The sequence below is a fragment of the Plecotus auritus genome (genome assembly GCF_963455305.1).
Source record: "Plecotus auritus genome assembly, chromosome: 5".
NCBI classification, from domain to species: Eukaryota; Metazoa; Chordata; class Mammalia; order Chiroptera; family Vespertilionidae; genus Plecotus; species Plecotus auritus.
The window spans coordinates 133,724,690-133,743,532 of NC_137776.1; the positions used below are offsets into that span (position 1 = coordinate 133,724,690).

General features: G+C 38.2%; 1 protein-coding gene across 3 annotated transcripts in view; it reads right to left on the reverse strand.

Moving 5' to 3' along the window:
* The window catches only part of KDM4C (lysine demethylase 4C), a 375,701-nt gene that overhangs the window by 129,633 nt on the left and 227,225 nt on the right, over positions 1-18,843 (reverse strand). For all 3 annotated transcript variants that reach the window (XM_080668088.1, XM_080668087.1, XM_080668089.1), the window contains 3 exons: positions 17,497-17,678; positions 15,664-15,877; positions 14,290-14,366 (listed from right to left, as the gene is read on the reverse strand). In XM_080668088.1, coding sequence (XP_080524214.1) covers positions 14,290-14,366; positions 15,664-15,877; positions 17,497-17,678 — 473 coding nt within the window. The remainder of the gene's footprint in view (positions 1-14,289; positions 14,367-15,663; positions 15,878-17,496; positions 17,679-18,843) is intronic.

Sequence of the window (18,843 nt, forward strand, 5' to 3'; positions counted from 1 at the left end):
ACCGCTCAAGGCTATAAGCCAACCGGATCTGAAAATCAATGGCTCTAATCTACAAAGCCACTTCAGAGCTCTTTGCATAAGAAAAATGTCAGCACTGTTGTCAGCTGGGAAATTGAATTCAGGAGATTACCCAGTTCTGGGACAGGTTCTCCAGACAGAAACTAGTGAAAACGTAAAAGGGTACAAAAACTGCTCTCCACAACTACCCAATAACACTAATTATTCCATATTAAGTAGATAACCAATTACACCAGAAATTAGTAGAGACTTTATTTTCAGTGTAAACTAACCAAAATCATTCAAAAATGTGGGTCAGAATTAGGCCATCTGTTCGGCCTTCTTCTCACTCTAAACATAAGTAACTGGAGAGGGGAAAAGAGCCAGGGCCTGGGGATCTGGAGGCTGGGTATTGCCCTGAGTGGGGTGATCCTGAGCAAGACTTACTCTTTCAAACCCCTGGTTCATTATCTGCAAAATGAGATTTCTGAGACAAAGAATTCTTTAGTCTTTGTCAGCATTAAATTGTATGGAAACTAGAAAAATTCTAACCCTGCCACATATATTAGTTTATATTTAAATCAACAATTATTCTGGATTTGTAGGTCAAAAGTTAACAAGTGAAACTTTACTTTTTTAAAAATAAGACTTCCAAGAGCCAAATGATTGGCTATTTTTAACATCTATTATCATTACCACTATTTTTATTTAAGTTGGAGAGGAGCTACAAAGGTTGTATTATTGTAGAGTAAAGGTAATATAATCCTCAACCACACAAATTTTCTTTAGTAATTTACACCCTAAGAGAACTCCTACTTTGGAGTGAGAGTAGAGAAAGCAGTATCTTCAGATTCAACAGTGTGTTAGGGTTGCTCCACATCAAATGCACCTCTATAAAACCTAGCCTCAATGTAATGTGGGAGTCAAAGACTCTACCTAACACCAGGGGTTGTTAGGGCTTCCTACTTTCTGAAGATGTCAAGAGTTTATTAGTTTTCCAAGAAGTTAAGCACATTTACCTGAGACTTAAAAATCGAGTGTTAATGAAGTATATGATTGTTTGACCACTGTGCTCTACACCTGACACTAATACAAAATAACACTGAATGTAAACTGTAATAAAAAAAAAGAAAAAATTGAGTGTTAAAACTAAGATATACTCCAAACATCAGAAGTTCAGATAACTATGTTCTAACAAATGACTTAGCCCACAAGCTTGAGCAGCATTGTGGGAGTGGATTTTATAAAGACCACTATACCTCAGGTACCTTGTAATTTTGCGACTATGATTTATGCAAAGAAAATACTTCACTTTCTTTCCAAAGCCAAATAAAATAGCTATGTACAGCCTTGGAGGGCATGAATGGCAACCATTATCCAATCTATAGAAGCCACTGATTTACAATGAAGCAATAAAAAAACAGACACCGAAGACAGAAAAATGGCGGCGGAATAGACAGACGTGTTCCGAGCCTTGTCCCAAAGCAGAAAGAAAGAACAGCTGAGGGTTGCACTAGGAGTGTTTGTTGGCAAGTTGGGGGACAGCTGAACTCCAGAAGAAGGTGGGAGACTGCTAGACGGGGTTCCCCTGACCTGGCAGCTCCCACTGCGGCTGGGTCCCCTCCCGGAGCTGCGGGCTTGGACACGGAGTCTCCGCCATCTGGAACCGGAAAGTGGAGCTTATCGGAAGCCTGAGAATCCACAACTGCAGCACACACGGAACAGCTGCGAGCCCCAGAACAACGCTCCCCATTTGGCACAAACACACGGGTTCAGAGGAGCTCTACACTCCACCACGGAAAGGTCAGATTTCGCCTGGGATAAGGTGAGGTCTCTGGTCCCAGCACGAGAGAGGAACGCGCGTTTTGCGGGAGCTGGAGGACCGGGGAAGTCTGTGCCTAGAAAAATCCGTGGCTGTTGGGGCTGGAGTGATCTGTGAATGTGGAAGGGGGTCCCCAGAGCTGCTAACAGAAGGGATCTCTAAAAAGCAACCCATTTTGATCTGAAGTGCAGGGACACCCTAAGAATTTCAGGGGTGTGCTAGACTTACGCGCAGCCACGGAGTGCGCACACTTCGGCTTTTTCCTCTTGAAATTCTTGCTTCTGATTACTAAGCCCAATACATAGGATCACCCAGTTGGGGACACCCTGGGAGACTGCAGGGGAAAGTTGTTTTGCTGGAACCTGGGGATTGGAGCGGGGAGTGACCATCGGAGAGCCAGCTCTGAGGCAGCCCACTCCCACAAACCTGTAGTGAGTGCCACAGGGAAAGAAGGCTCTAACACTCCCTAGAGAAGCCATAGATAAACCTGGAAGTCAATCCAGAAACACTGCCACCCAGGGGCTGAATCACAAATTGACTCTTGTGTAATCAAAAATAAAGGAATACGAATTAAGACACACCGCTTGCTTAAAATCAGGACTGGCTTACATCACTGAAGAGCAGTGGAACGCAGGGAACTGCAATACTGTCCGGACTGAGAAACAGGCATGCCAAACAGAACAACAGAGGAAGTGAATGACCTTCACTACTCCACATTTTATTTTTATTTTTTATTTTTTTATTTTCATTTTTTGCATCTTTTACTCAAGAAACTAATTTTTTTTCTTTTTTCCTCACTTGATTTTACCTTTTTAATTATTACATTTTTATTTTCAATCCGTATTATTACTACTGCTATTTTATCATTTTTTTTTAAGTGTCATTTTATTTTCTCTTCATTTTGTTTTGGGATTAATGTTCTACATTCTATTTTTATCTTGCCTTTAGCATCATTTTACTCTATCTCAACTCTACCTTTATGCCATCACTCTCTTCCTCACTTTTCCCTTTTCGGTGTCCTGTTTATCTTACCCCTTTCCTGCTTTAGATTTTCCCTATTCTTTCTGTTAACCCCCTGTTAAAATTTCACCCTACTTATATATCTAATCTCCAATCCCCTGCTCCAAGTCCATACACACCTCTCTCTTCACTGTCTTAACTATCCAAAAAATGGTTTTTCTCTCTGTCCTTTTGTTGTTGTTCGCTTGAATATAGATTATATCGAATTTTTATGCTTTTTTGTGAGATTGTTTTCCTTATTCTTGTTTATTTTTTTTGTTTGTTTAGTGCTTCTGTTTTCCCTTGCCTCACTCAATATTAGATGGTATTGTAGTTTGTATTAATCCCCAGGTACTTGTTGCTGGCATTTGCTGGGATAAGTGATTGTCCTATTGGAGTTTTATCCCCAATATATATAGTCTGTTTCCCTTTCTCTCTTAGTCTCTTTCTTGTCTCTCTTACTTTTTTTTTTCTTCTTCTTTTCCCTTTTCCCAATTTCATTTTGACACTCCTTTTTTTTTTCTTCTTCTTTCTTTCTTTTTCCTCTTCTTCTTTCTCTCCTATCCCCTAATTTGCCTTTCTCTGGAGGTCACCTTTATTGGAGGTTATTAATATCGTGAATACATTTCTGTTCAGTGCCTTGTGTGTTGTACCTGGTAGTGCTGTATTTTGTGCCTTGAAATCAACGCGGGAGAGAGAGAACTACATAACCAGACACCCAGAGAAGAGAGACCATGGGGAGACAAAGAAACAGCCCGCATATGAAAGAAAAGCACGCATCACCAGAAAAGGAAGTAAATGAAATGGAGGCAAGCAACCTTCCAGAAAAAGAATTCAGAGAAATGGTCATAAGGTGGTGGCTGAAAAGAATGGAAGATAAATTCGACAATATGAGCAAGAACCAAGAGGAAATGAAGAAGAACCAAGAAGAAATGAAAAATGACATCGCTGCTGAAAAGAACTCAATAGAAAGCATCAAGAGTAGACTAGAAGAAGCAGAGGACCGCATCAGTGAGCTAGAAGACAAGATGGGAAAAAATACCCAAGTAGAGCAACTTCTAGAAAAAAAAAATTGAAAGGCAGGAGGAGAGCCTAAGGGAACATTGAGATAACACGAAACAAAACAACATCCACATAATAGGGGTTCCAGAAGGAAAGGAAGCTGAGCACGGAATAAAAAACCTCTTTGAAGAAATAATGACAGAAAATTTCCCTGATATAGAGAAGAAAAAACCCACACAAATCCAAGAAGCTCACAGAGTCCCAAGCAAAATGAACCCCAAAAGACCGACGCCAAGGCACATTATAATTAAACTGGCAAACACCAACGACAAAGTAAGAATCTTAAAAGCGGCAAGAGAGAGACAGAAAGTTACATACAAAGGAACCCCCATCAGACTAGCAACTGATTTCTCAACAGAAACTCATCAGGCCACAAGGGAATGGAATGAAATATACAAAGTCATGCAAAGGAAGGATCTGAATCCAAGAATACTGTATCCAGCAAGGCTACCAATCAAAATTGAAGGTGAAATCAGGAGCTTCACAGACAAAAAAGGACTAAGGGAATTTATTACCACCAAATCAGCAATGCAAGGAATGCTAAAGGGTCTGCTGTAAAAAAAAAAGAAATAGGGAGCGAAGAAGGAACACAGGTGTAAAGAATAGGAATGGCGACAAATAAGTACCTATCACTAATAACTTTAAATGTAAACGGATTAAATGCCCCAATCAAAAGACATAGGGTAATGGATTGGATAAGAAAACATGACCCATATATCTGCTGTCTATAAGAAACCCACCTCAGAAAAAAAGACGCACACAGACTGAGGGTGAAGGGATGGAAAAAGGTTTTCCAGGCAAATGGAACTGAAAAAAAAGCTGGGGTAGCAATACTTATATCTGACAAATTAGATCTCAAACTGAAGGACATAACAAGAGATAAGGAAGGCCACTTCATAATACTAAAGGGAGCAATCCAACAAGAAGAAATAACTCTGGTAAACATATATGCACCCAATACAGGAGTACCCAAATACATAAAAAAACTCCTGGAGGATATCAAGGGAGAGACTGACAGCAATACAATCATAGTAGGAGACTTTAATACCCCACTATCACCACTGGACAAATCCTCTAAACAAAAAATCAGCAAAGAAACATCAATCCTAAATGACTCACTAGACCAGATGGAATTAATTGACATCTGAAGAACATTTCACCCCAAAGCCACAGAATATACATTCTTCTCAAGTGCACATGGGTCATTTTCAAAGATAGACCATATGTTGGGACATAGGCAAAGTCTCTTCAAATTCAAGAAGATAGAAATCATATCAAGCATCTCCTCAGACCACAGTGGCATAAAACTGGAAATCAACTACAATAAAAACAACCCAAAGAAATCAAACACATGGAGGCTAAACAGCATGCTATTAAACCATGACTGGGTTACCAGAGAGATCAAAGAAGAAATAAAAAACATCATGGCAACAAATGACAATGACAACACTACAATCCAAAATCTATGGGACACAGCAAAAGCAGTCTTGAGAGGGAAGTTCATAGCTCTAGAGGCCTACTGCAAAAAACAAGAAACAATGGTAATAAATTACCTAACCCAACAACTCAAAGAGTTAGAAAAAGAGCAACAACAAAAGCCCAGTGTAAGCAGAAGGAAGGAAATAATAAAGATCAGGGCAGAGATAAACAACATAGAGACCAAAGAAACAATACAAAAGATCAACAAAACCAAGAGCTGGTTCTTTGAAAGGATAAACAAGATTGATGAACCTCTAGCCAGGCTCACCAAGAAGCAAAGAGAGAGGACCAAAATAAACAAAATCAGAAATGACAGAGGTGAAATAACAACAGATCCCGCCGAAATACAAAGGATTGTTAAAAAATACTACAAACAACTCTATTCCAACAAACTGGACAACCTGGAGGAAATGGACAGATTCCTAGAAAAATATAACCTTCCAAAACTCAATCAAGAAGAATCTAAACAGCTCAATATGCCAGTAACTATGGAAGAAATTGAAGCAGTCATCAAAGAGCTTCCGGCAAACAAAAGCCCGGGGCCAGACGGCTTCACAGGAGAGTTTTACCAAACATTCAAGGAAGAACTAAAACCTATCCTCCTCAGACTATTCCAAAAAATTCAAGAGGAAGGAACACTTCCAAGCTCCTTCTATGAAGCCAGCATCACCCTAATACCAAAACCAGATAAAGACAGCACAATGAAGGAGAATTACAGGCCAATATCCCTCATGAATGTAGATGCCAAAATCCTCAACAAAATTCTAGCAAATCGCATCCAGCAGTACATCAGAAAGATCATACACCATGACCAAGTAGGGTTTATCCCAGGAATGCAAGGATGGTACAATATCCGCAAATCAATAAATGCAATATATCACATAAATAAATTGAGAGATAAAAATCACATAGTCATATCAATTGATGCAGAAAAAGCATTTGACAAAATCCAACACCCTTTCTTGATAAAAACTCTCAACAAGGTGGGAATAGAAGGATCATACCTCAACATAATAAAAGCTATATATGATAAACCCACAGCTAACATCATACTCAATGGGCAAAAACTAAAACCATTTCCCCTAAGAACAGGAACAAGACAGGGATGCCCACTCTCACCACTCCTGTTTGACATAGTACTGGAAGTATTAGCCATTGCAATTAGACAAGAAGAAGAAATAAAAGGCATCCAAATTGGAAAAGAAGAAGTAAAGCTGTCCTTATTTGCAGATGACATGATATTGTACATAAAAAACCCAAAAGACTCCATCAAAAAACTAACAGACTTAATAAATGAATTCGGCAATGTAGCAGGATACAAAATTAACGCCATGAAATCTATGGCATTTCTATACACCAATAGTGAACTTACAGAAAGAGAGACTAAAAAAGCAATCCCATTTTCCATCGCACCAAGAAAATTAAGATACTTAGGAATAAACCTAACCAAGTAGGTAAAAGACCTATATGCGGAAAACTACAGGACACTGAAAAAAGAGATAGAGGAAGATGTAAACAGATAAAAGAACATACCATGTTCATGGATTGGTAGAATCAACATCATCAAAATGTCCATTCTACCCAAAGCAATCTATAGATTCAATGCACTCCCCATTAAAATACCAACGACATATTTCACAGACCTAGAAAGAACTCTCCAAAAATTCATCTGGAATAAAAAAAGACCCCGAATAGCCACAGCAATCCTGAGAAAGAAGAATAAAGTAGGAGGGATCTCAATACCAGATTTCAAGCTGTATTACAAAGCCACTGTCCTCAAAACAGCCTGGTACTGGCACAAGAACAGACATATAGATCAATGGAATAGAATAGAGAATCCAGATATCGACCCAAACCAATATGCGCAATTAATATTTGACAAAGGAGGCATGAGCATACAATGGAGTCTAGACAGTCTCTTCAATAAATGGTGTTGGGAAAATTGGACAGATACATGCAAAAAAATGAAACTAGATCACCAACTTACACCATACACAAAAATAAACTCAAAATAGATACAGGACTTAAATATAAGATGGGAAACCATAAAAATACTAGAGGAATCCACAGGCAGCAAAATCTCAGACATATGCCAAAAGAACTTTTTCACTGATACTGCCCCTAGGGCAACGGAAGCCAAAGAGAAAATAAACAAATGGGACTACATCAAAATAAAAAGCTTTTGCACAGCAAAAGAAACCATCAACAAAACAACAAGAAACCCCACTGTATGGGAGAACATATTTGCAAATGGTATCACTGATGAATGTTTAATTTCCAACAGCAGCTTATACAACTTAATAAAAGGAAGATAAAGGATCCAATAAAAAAATGGGCAACGGACCTAAATAGAATCTTTTTGAAAGAAGACAGAAGGAAGGCCAAGAGACACATGAAAACATGCTCAAAGTCACTAATTATCCGAGAGATGCAAATCAAAACGACAATGCAGTACCATCTCACACCTGTCAGAATGGCTATCATCAACAAATCAACAAAGGACAAGTGTTGGTGAGGATGCGGAGAAAAAGGAACCCTCATGCACTGCTGGTGGGAATGCAGACTGGTGCAGCCACTGTGGAGAACAGTGTGGAGTTTCCTCAAAAAACTGAAAATGGAACTCCCATTTGACCCAGTAATCCCACTCCTAGGAATGTATCCTAAGAAACCAGAAACACCAATCAGAAAGGATATATGCACCCCTATGTTCATAGCAGCACAATTTACAATAGCTAAGATTTGGAAACAGCCTAGGTGCCCGTCAGCAGATGACTGGATCAGAAAACTATGGTACATCTACACAATGGAATACTATGCTTCTATAAAAAAGAAGGAATTACTACCATTTATAGGCACCTGGATGGAATTAGAGAACATTATGCTAAGTGAAATAAGCCAGTCAATGAAAGAAAAATACCACATGATCTCACTCATTTGGGGATAATGAAAAACATTATAAACTGATGAACAAAAAGATAGTTACAGAGGCAGTAAAGCATCAAACAGACTGTCTAATTACAGCGGTAAGGTTAGGGAGAGGTGGGGGAAATAAGAGATCAACTGAAGGACTTGTATGCATGCATATAAGAGTAACCAACGGATGCAAAACATTGGGGGGTGAGGGCATGTATGGGAGTGGGGTGGGGGGGCAATGGTAAGATATGTACACATATAATACCTTAATAAAAATTTGGAAAAACAAAAAAAACAAAAAAAAACAGACACCAAAATGTTTGTTTTTAATCATCACAATTACATATTCCACTCTAAGAGAAAAGAAAATGCTAATTCCAAATGATCATCAAATTATAGTTTGCTTATATCTAATTGTTACTCTATTTTGAAAAATAAATAAGCAAAATAAAGGGCACAGTGAATAAATGTATATATAGCCAAGGTGAAAAACAATTTCATGCCTGGGCTTTGCTTTCTTAAAACCATTTTGGGGGGAAAAACTAGAATGTTATGTTTGTCGTACATATACTAGTACAATATTGTTCTACAAAGTAAATAGATATTCTTCAATAGATATGTGTGCAGTTATCCAGTTTATGCATTTCATTATACAGAATAAAAATTCTAGCCTATAAAGTGTTTTCTTAAGTTTTTCATTATAAAATTTACTTTCTCATAGCATGGCAATATTCATCCAAGAATATAATATATAGTTCCATGTTTTTTAATACTGTATTACTTTCAAATGAAAATATTCAAACAAATTTCCCTGAAGCAAGTGAAATAGGATATCTATCTATATAATAGAGGAATATGCAAATTAGCCAGGATGCCCTAACTTCATGACCAAACAGCAGAAACCTGAGGTTGCATGGCTCCTGGCCTGGGTGAGGGGCCTCAGGCCATGACCCCATCCCACAGGGCTTAATGGGGACCTCAGGCCATGCCCCTCGCCTAGCTGGGCTTGACGGGGGACCATAGGCCGTGCCCCTCCTGCCCCAGTGCTGGGCCGGGGGACCTCAGGCCACGCCCCCTGCCCAGCGGGGCTTGACAGGGGACCTCAGGCCACGCCCCTGCCCCAATGCTGGGCCGGGGGACCTGAGGCTGTGGCCCCCGCCAGAGGGGCTTAACAGGGGTGGGGCCAGCCAGGTTGGGTCTCACCCAATGTGGGTGGGGCCGGCCGGGTATGGGTCGCCTGCATTTTCGAAGTGCGTACAGGTGGTGGGCAGGGACTTGACTCTAGGTCCCGCGGCATGCCTCAGTCTCTGACAGGAGGGAGATTTGCATATACATTTTACTAATTTTCTTTCATCTCTGACACTTCTATTATAGAGAAAGGGCAAATAGCAATATTACAATATTTCCTCTAATTAATTCCCTTTTAATGTGCACAAATTTCATGCACCAGGCCACTAGTATTGAAATAAAAAGGAATTTCAAAGATAGTGTCTATTGCTATGCATTCCCAAAGAGCAGATAGATAAAATTATAGTAAGGCTCTGAGGTCATTGTTTTTTTAAAAACCAATGAAAGTTTCCTTTAGCTCATAAAAACTACATTAATTTTACCAATAATTACCAGCATCACTTCTATTCCTATACGTTTCTGTTATTCATCATCTCCAGGTTAAGAAGCACAGAAATAAGTTTAGTTTCCTTGAAGGTCCCCAATTCTTAAGGAAAACTAAAGAAAAATGGAAATACAAAGCAACACATAATCAAAGCATTTTAGGAGTAGAACAGGCCTTAGATATACATTTCTAGTCAAACCTTCACATTAAGTTACTTTTAAATCTTCCTTTAATTTAGATTCTGTTTAGATTATAGGTTGTGAGCTACTGCATCTGCCTTGCCCACCCCCAAAGAATTATTTAAGGTAATAAAAGAGCTCCCTAGTAAGACACAGAACAAATGGTAACTTTATTTGGAATTCTTCACACTGACAATGAAAAACTACAGCACAGACTTAATGCTGCCATGTACAGAAAACTGGTAACTCATGATTTGTCACAGTCATAAATCTGTGTATGATGTGACTTCCCATGATACCTATCCGATCTGTACATTCAGTTTTCACTCCCATCTATGGCAATAACACAAAACCTCACAGACCTCCACCCCAAAGATCCCTAAAGAAAGAACTGCATATCTGGAAAGAAACTACATTATCCCTAATGAGCTACATTATCCCTAAATTTAAAAAAACAAAAACAAAAAACCCTATCAATATTCCTTCTTACCCTCTTAAATCTGTTTATATTTATTTACTCTCTAGAATTCTATACTATAAATTCTTCAGAAGGTATTATAGAAAATCCTCTTATTTTTAAATACATAGTATTAAGCATATGGGTTATTAATTTTTAGAAGTATTTAGACATTTAACTAACATCTTCCTTCATAATTAGAAGTATAGCCCTAAAATAGTATTCTGTAAATACAGAAATACCCAGACTTAGACAAACATTTTTAATGTAGGGATAAAAAAGAAAATAGTGGAGACAAACCTCAAAGAAAATAATATAAATTTTACATTTTTACAGTGAAAATATTAGCACTATGTTTTTAATCAGTAGTAACTTATAGTCATTACACCATGGAATTCAATTAACAGATTAGACATAAATTACAGTAATTTATGTCAAAAGTGATTTGATCCACATTAAGTATCAACAAGAAACACACCTAGAATCAGAATACTGACATCCAACACCTAAAAACAGAACTAGGTAATGTTTGGAATGTGCTCAGAAGTGATACTATAATGAAGGAGTAAAAACTGTTCCACTATGAATTATATAGCCACAAAAGGGAAGAAAACAAATAGCTGAAAATAAAATAATCTACTAAAGCTGGGTTTTAATAAACCATAAATGCAAGCATAGCATTTACATAGTTGTGTCTATTTATCTGAGCAGTACTGAAATAGGACAAATAGGCCCAAAGAAATGATTTTAGTTAGGATGATGAATATACAACCTGAATCTCAGGACAGAAAGGTATTGGTGAGGGGAGCAGGGATGTCTTGGACTGTTTCATTTCATTTCACTTGAACTGGGGCATAAAGCCAGGGTCCTAGAATCCAAGTTAGGGTATAACCCAAAATTTGTACCTATTCTCTTTCTCCAACACATGAAGTCGCAATAAAGCTTCTCCTTTATTATCTTAATTGACATGAATGGATAAAGTAAAAAAATGGTAGCAAAGTGAAACAGTGAGCACTAAACCAAAACTTTGGAAATGGTGAAAGCAATGAAGGTCACAGATAAAGGCCTGGCCCATATCATCGTGATCACAACCTTCCTAGTTTATGCTCTTCCAGTTCAGAAATGAAACTAAGTTCTTGCCTCCAAGCAGGGCTCTAGGGTCCAGAGTGATGCCCACTCTTTAGAATCTATACTAATAAAAGGGTAATATGCTAATTAGACTGGATAGACCTAGCGTCCTTCCAGACAAAGCCACAGTGGCGGGGGCCGAAGCAGAGACGGTTAGGGGTGATCAGGCTGGCAGGGGAGAGTGGTTAGGGGCGATCAGGCCGGCAGGGGAGAGCGGTTAGGGGCATCAGCAGGCAGGCAGAGGCAGTTAGGTGTGGTCAGGCAGGCAGGCAGAGGTGGTTAGGTGCGATCAGGTAGACAGACAGGGGGGTTAGGGGTGATCAGGCAGGCAGGTAGGTGAGTGGTTAGGAGCCAGTGGTCCCAGATTGCAAGCTGAATGCCCGACTGTCCTGCGGTATCGGGCCTAAACCAGCAGTTGGACATCCCTCAAGGGGTCCCAGATTGGAAAGGGTGCAGGCCGGGCTGGGGGACCACCCCCCCCCCGCCCCCGCACAAATTTCACAACCCACGGGTTGAGAACCGCTGCTGTAGAGCCTAAGACCATCGGAAAACACAGATATTTACATTACGATTCATAACAGTAGCAAAACTACAGTTGTGAAGTAGCAACGAAAATAATTTTATGGTTGGGGGTCACCACAACATGAGGAACTGTATTAAAGGGTCACGGCATTAGAAAGGTTGAGAACCACTGGTCTAGATGATCACTGTAAAGTTCTATTCAAGAGTTCCATTTCTATTGCAAATTGAAATACTTACATGATATCAATATTAAATTACAAAAGGCTTACTGTATATTCTGAGGGTGTTGAGGGGTGAAGATTAATAGAAAGATGTTTTAAAACAATTTCCTTCTTAAGACATGCTTAAGGAAAACAACATAATTAATCAGAAGCAGCCTTGGAATCAGGGTGAGTGGCCTAGCTCTGGCCCTGCACTGCCATGCAGAGAACAGTGGTACCTCAAATAAATATAGGACTGCTCGGTGTGAGAGCACAGGTGCCAAGCAATAACCAAGGATCCAACAGAGAACTCTTCTCGGCCTAGTGACCTGGATTAGCATATCTCTAAACCTACACCTGAGGGTAAAGGAGAAGATATCCCTGGTTAAACTGATTTTACAAGGCTTTGCTTCGGTGCCTACAATGGGAATAGGAACTGCATAGTAAATAAGAGTCGAATGTATTTATTATAGGCGTTCCTGGCTGGTTTATAGAAGCTCTGCATTTACATATGTTTTGTTTGTTTATTTGTTTGTTTGTGTGAATCCTTACCTGAGGATAGTTTTTCCACTGACTTATTTTTTAAAAGAGAGTAGAGGGGAGGGAGGAGAGAGGAGACAGAGAGAGAAACATCTATGTGAGAGAGACATAATGATTGGTTGCCTCCCACATGCAACCAATCCAGGGATCAAGCCTGCTACTGAGGTACATGCCCTGACCAGGAATCGAACCTACGACCCTTCGGTCCAAGGGCCGGTGCTCTAACCACTGAAACAAACCATCCAGGGCTACATAGTTTTTGTTAACATAATATCACACTAAAGAAAATACCAACATGTTTTCTGAACCCACTAATGAAAAGACCTCTCAAGTTGAAGATATAACCTCTAACATCAAATATATCAGATTACTCAAACTAGAAAGAGTGCTTACATTTTCATCCATTTCCCCCTCACTAGCCAAGGTGAATGCCAGCAAAAAAGTATTCAAACAACATCCCCACAGACACCTTTAATTTATAGTTAGCATATGTCTATTTCAACAATGAGAGCTAAACATACATAATCATGACATAAATTTGCATCATGCAAGGCATTTTCCTTATATTGTCCTTCAGGTTTTTAACTCTGGTTACAAGGATATTTAATTCATTATCATTATTAACTGAGGAAGAAAGCAATTGCTACTATTACCATCAACACCATCAAGCTGAGCATATACTCTAAGATCGAGAGTGAGGGATATGGTGTTAAGACCTGACAGATTCTCCCTTTCAAGAATGTTCTTGTACCTCTTGAAAGAAACGATTTTATGAAAAATTCGGATAGCATATAATTAAATGGCAAAATGAGTGACATACTGGATTAATGAAACAGGACTCAATGCTAGGATATAAGCTAAAGTTTTGACAGGGCTTCCAGGAAAACAATTTCAATGAAGAGGGATCTGTGTCCCCTACATAGGGGATCATTTGTTGCTGAAGATTCTATCTAAAGTTCACAGCAAATGCCTGGGACAAAAGTAGAACTCTAAAAGTATGAATATAAGAATAAATAAGTGGAGAAGTCCTCAGGCTAGTTGAGGAGTTATGTATGAGTGTGGTTTCCTCAGAGAAGATCCCCACTTTAAATAATTATTTTCAAGAATCGCAAAATAGGACTATACTTTGGACCTGCTCTGATAAACTGGCAATCTCTGTAGGTTCCAGAGATAAGAAGTGACACCTAAAACTTTATTTAATATTTCTACAATGACTATAAACAACACGTAGGATGACATAGAAAGAGAAGACTAGAAATACAGTAAGTGTAGAATTGTACACAAAAGCATGTGTACAATCTTACCTTACCACTAGATGTAAATGTGTCCACAGTGGAGGAAGTAAGAAGAGCTAAGAGATATTAACATAAGCTACTTACTGCTGTCCATGCATTTCTTTTGCACCGGGCACATAACCATCCATCAGAGATTTCATGAGAAGGGATACCATAACAACCTATAAAATATTAATATGGATTAAAGAATTAGGTATTTTGCATTGTGACAATATTCCACATGTTAGCACTGATTAAATAAAAGACACTACCTACCCTACAGTTTTTGATTCTTAGAACAAAACAAAGATACTTTGGGTTCTCATGGATATCAGTTCCAGGAAATATGAGTGCGGGCATTAATAGTAACTAATGCTCACAATAGTTATTGTAAAGAATACTGATAATTCCTGAATGGGCAATAATAAAACTTCAAACTTTCTTGTCTACTCCTCTACTCATGCAAAACGTATTTCAAAATAAGTTGCAATTCAGAAAACAAAGTTTGGAGAAGTTTTAAAATTTATAAAACAAACTTTGACAATATTTGAAATTAATGTAATTTAAAATTACTTTTCAAATATTATGTTTAACTAGCTTTAATTTCACTGATAGGGACAGAGGATACACAATTCGTGTTTAGTGATAAAGGGATGTGTTCAATTCCACTTGTCTATTCTGTACATGCCTGACTCAAAAGAACTATGTAAGGAGATAGCTGATGATGCCAATACAAATAGCAATTATGCAGAACCAACAAATATGTTAATCTGACTTCTTGAAATAAGGTTTTCAAAGATTTAAATGAGTAATTTTTAATATCACATTTCTATAACATTTGAGATAGGAAGAGAAAATAACATAAGTGTAATTACCCAAAGAAAAACCTATCATAGTTAAGCAAAACCATAAAATGTTTAGTTCAAGCACATAAAATATTATGGTTAAACTGCATAGCTAGTATATTCAGAAATCAAGATTAAAATCCTAGCTTTTTTGTGAAATGATGCTTTGCCTCTGATATACATATAATAATGTAGGGTGAGTATGTGTGTGAATACGTGTTATGAATTGATATAAATACAATAAGAAGGTTGCTATAATTATATTTCAAGCAGATTATGTTCAAATACTTTGGGGAAGCTAATAGTATCTGATTAATAAATACATGACAGTCAGTAAGACTACCTCAAACCCAATGTAAGATTGGTATTACACTGGGGTAAATACAGTGTATATTATATTATAAACCATTCATACTAAACTGACAAAGAGAAACCCTGTGATTCGGTATTGTATAAAACTGGAGAAAAAAGAATGATTATACCTACTCATACTTGCATTTTTTACAATGTGAGAAAAAATGATCTAATATACCAATAGTTCAATGCCAAAGATCTGGCAGGTTACATAGGGGTAAGAAATAAAGACTGTGAAGCACTAAAAAGCCAATGATTGATGAATGAGAGATTCATTTACTTGCATGAACCCGTACGCAGCACTTTGCACAGGAAATTAGAAGGCTTGTTCCATCCTCTTCCAGGAAGGCATTAGGTGGCGAATATTCTATATTTTCTTCGCTATAAATAAAACACATCTCTGGAATGAGGGGCTTAGTCTTTCCTCCCGAAGCAACCACGTCATCTAATTTTGTCTCCCATCTAGAATCATTTTCTTCATTACTGCTATCTGGCTGAAAAACACAATATTTCCACGTGAGTGAAAAACATGGAAATGAACTCTTTAGTTCTGCTACTCATATCTACTAACAGCTGTTCCATCCACTAACTTTCAACTCCTGTTCTTCCTCTTGTTCTCCTTGACCCAACTACTAGCTTTTTCCTAATGTTCCGCCTCAGGCTCCCATCAGGTGCTAAGCTATAGGAACAAGAAGATACTCTGTGCATCTGCTTGTACGAGAAAGTACTGAGCTACTAAAACTATGTTCTTACATAAATAGTTCATGTAAAGCATCAGTTTTTCTAATGATTTTTTTCATTTCTTTATTTGCATTTTGTTAACAGAACTGGTTTCATTTACGGAAGAATCTTACCCAGTTACACCTAACAGGAGTGTTATTAAGACCTAAGCTTAAGTCTGTGCAAAAGTATTGAGAGAGTTTTTGAAGGCTTCTGCCTTTCCACAAAGTTTGAAAACATCAAAACAGAAAGATCTGGCAACTGTCATTAAATAAAAAATATAATGTGCAAAACAAAATTGTCACCTCTTATCAAAATATATGGAAAATGTTTACTGTTTATTTGAAACTTTAATAACTATCATATTATCTACAGAGATATGATATTAATTTCCCTAAATCTTATAATTTCTGTGGGAATGTTTTAATTATTGGGGAAATATACAGGTAGATTACGATATATAAATAAGAATCAATAAAAGGTTGTTGTCCCAAGAAAACAGAAATTTAGTGACTTCAAAGGAAAACAAAACTGCTTGTCACTCACCAGGGCCACATTCAAAGATGAGCAAGTACCTACTTCCTATTTACAAAGGTCTGAAATGTGAGATTTCACACATTTTCATGCTCTGAAACATCTGAACAGAAAAGCATTTACTTTACATGGATCTTGAGGAGAATATTTCTGATTCAATTAGTGAAAATATAACCCGGAACACAATGTTCACATCAATACACTTTATTGCACCTTAAAATAGATCATGTAGTTCCATCACCCTTACTAGATTCCTAGAGATCATTTTGTCGCTGTTAGAGCTGGAGAATGTGGTCCTCAGGGAGCTAAATGTCATCTGTATAACGGATATGGAATGATATTGAAAACATCATGCATAGCTGGCATCATGTACAGCTGGCTGATTAGCATACGCTGGACAATTCAGTTTGATTTTAATCCTGTGGTGTCTTTTGCATGGGAAGATAAAGAGATACTTAAATGTGGTCCCAGAGCTAACATTTATATTATTGAGAGTGATATTTTCAAGCATAAAACAGAGACTCGGTCTAAGATCTCTCTTGTTAAGCTTTAAGGTCTGTGTTTCTTGGTGAAAGGGGTGGAAAGAAAGGTTGGAATTGCCCCCTGAATGAAATAAACCAAGGCCAACAAGTAAACCAATCATTTATTCAAAAGTGGTAACTCACTGTCAGGGAAATGTCTCTCAAGTAGCACTTAGAAATTCTGGTTGGGGCTCTATGATGGCCATTAGCTACATAAATATAAATGTCTTCCTTTTCATGTGCACACTTACCTTACAATGATTCAATGTGCTTTCACAGTCACAGAAAGAGTGCATCAGTGATAGGAACCTTGACAATGACCCCACCAGCCTCATTACCTTGTAGTAGGGCATGAGGAGAGCACAGATGGCACAGTGTGGCTCCATTCTGCCCATGGCTGCATTATACTCCTGCTCAGCCACAAAGTTTGGAGCCTTTGTCTGCCAAAGGTGGACCAGAGGCTTTGCCCAAGACTCCGTTTCTTGCACTTCCTCCTCAATTAATGGAACCTCAGGTAATTCTTAAGAGACAGGGCATGAAAACACAGTGAGTATGAGACCCAAGGTAAAACATCCCTGGTTATAAAAGAAGCAAACATTCCAAAGTGTCTGATATTAATGTCAGACAGGAAACCTATTTTATCTTTCAAATAGATTCGGAGAGAAGGGGAACAAAAGTTTCCTTTTCATCCTCTTCATCTTCAAGGACTAGATCAGATATGATGGCCAGACAACCACCCTCCTTTTGACAACATCTCCTTCCCTGCCAGGAATAACTAACCTGTTCAGTTCCCTCCTTTCGACTACACTACTTCTGTAATTCTACTACTATCAGAACACCTCCCACGGTAAGAGTTTATATGTGTGAGATAATCTCCAGGCAGCATAGGCATCTGCTAACCCAATAGCTGGCTTACCAGTATTGTTAGTTTCCTCACCTAACATAGTGCATGGTTCTATATAAATTTATTAATTAGAGGACTTCATTTAATTAACTTTTGGGCTCAAGAATTCATGACAAATAACATCTGCAGAGCATCTATCATATTCCAAGCAATATACTGCCATTACATGGATATAAAAGACAATCACTATGTCTAAACTTCTTATTTGTTCAGGATGATGTCCCCAGAGGGTCAAATTTCTTAAGTATATGCATCTGTTAACATAAAAGGGACAGAAATACACTCCATGAGAATACCATTTTAGAAAAATTTTATACAAGGGAGAAAAATATGGAAAGACCTAACAGGTTAAGAGAAAAAAATTCTTCACGCCAATAGCAGAGGACAATGTATCTGAGAGGTGGGAGCAGCCATAGCTCTGCCCAGTATTTAGCGTCTCGAGCTGTGGCACACTCTAAAATTCCTCACCAGTAGCTTACACAGGCTTAAGAATAAATATTGTGGACAATGTCGTCAATTCCCAAGCATGGGTGTTCCTATGAACTAATGTGCACCAGCCCTGGAATTGCTGACTTAACTATTTTAGAAAAAGTCAAAAGAGATTTGCTCAGATAAAAAAATAAGAGGGCTCATGAGGCTGAAAATAACTCTAAAGAAGCTAACTAAAGCAAAAAGGAGCATACCTGCTTCCATGTTGGTGGTATTATTATTATTGCTAATTGCTTACAATGGAAAATGCTTAGTAATCAGGCAGGGGAAGTGGTTTGAAAACACAACAAAA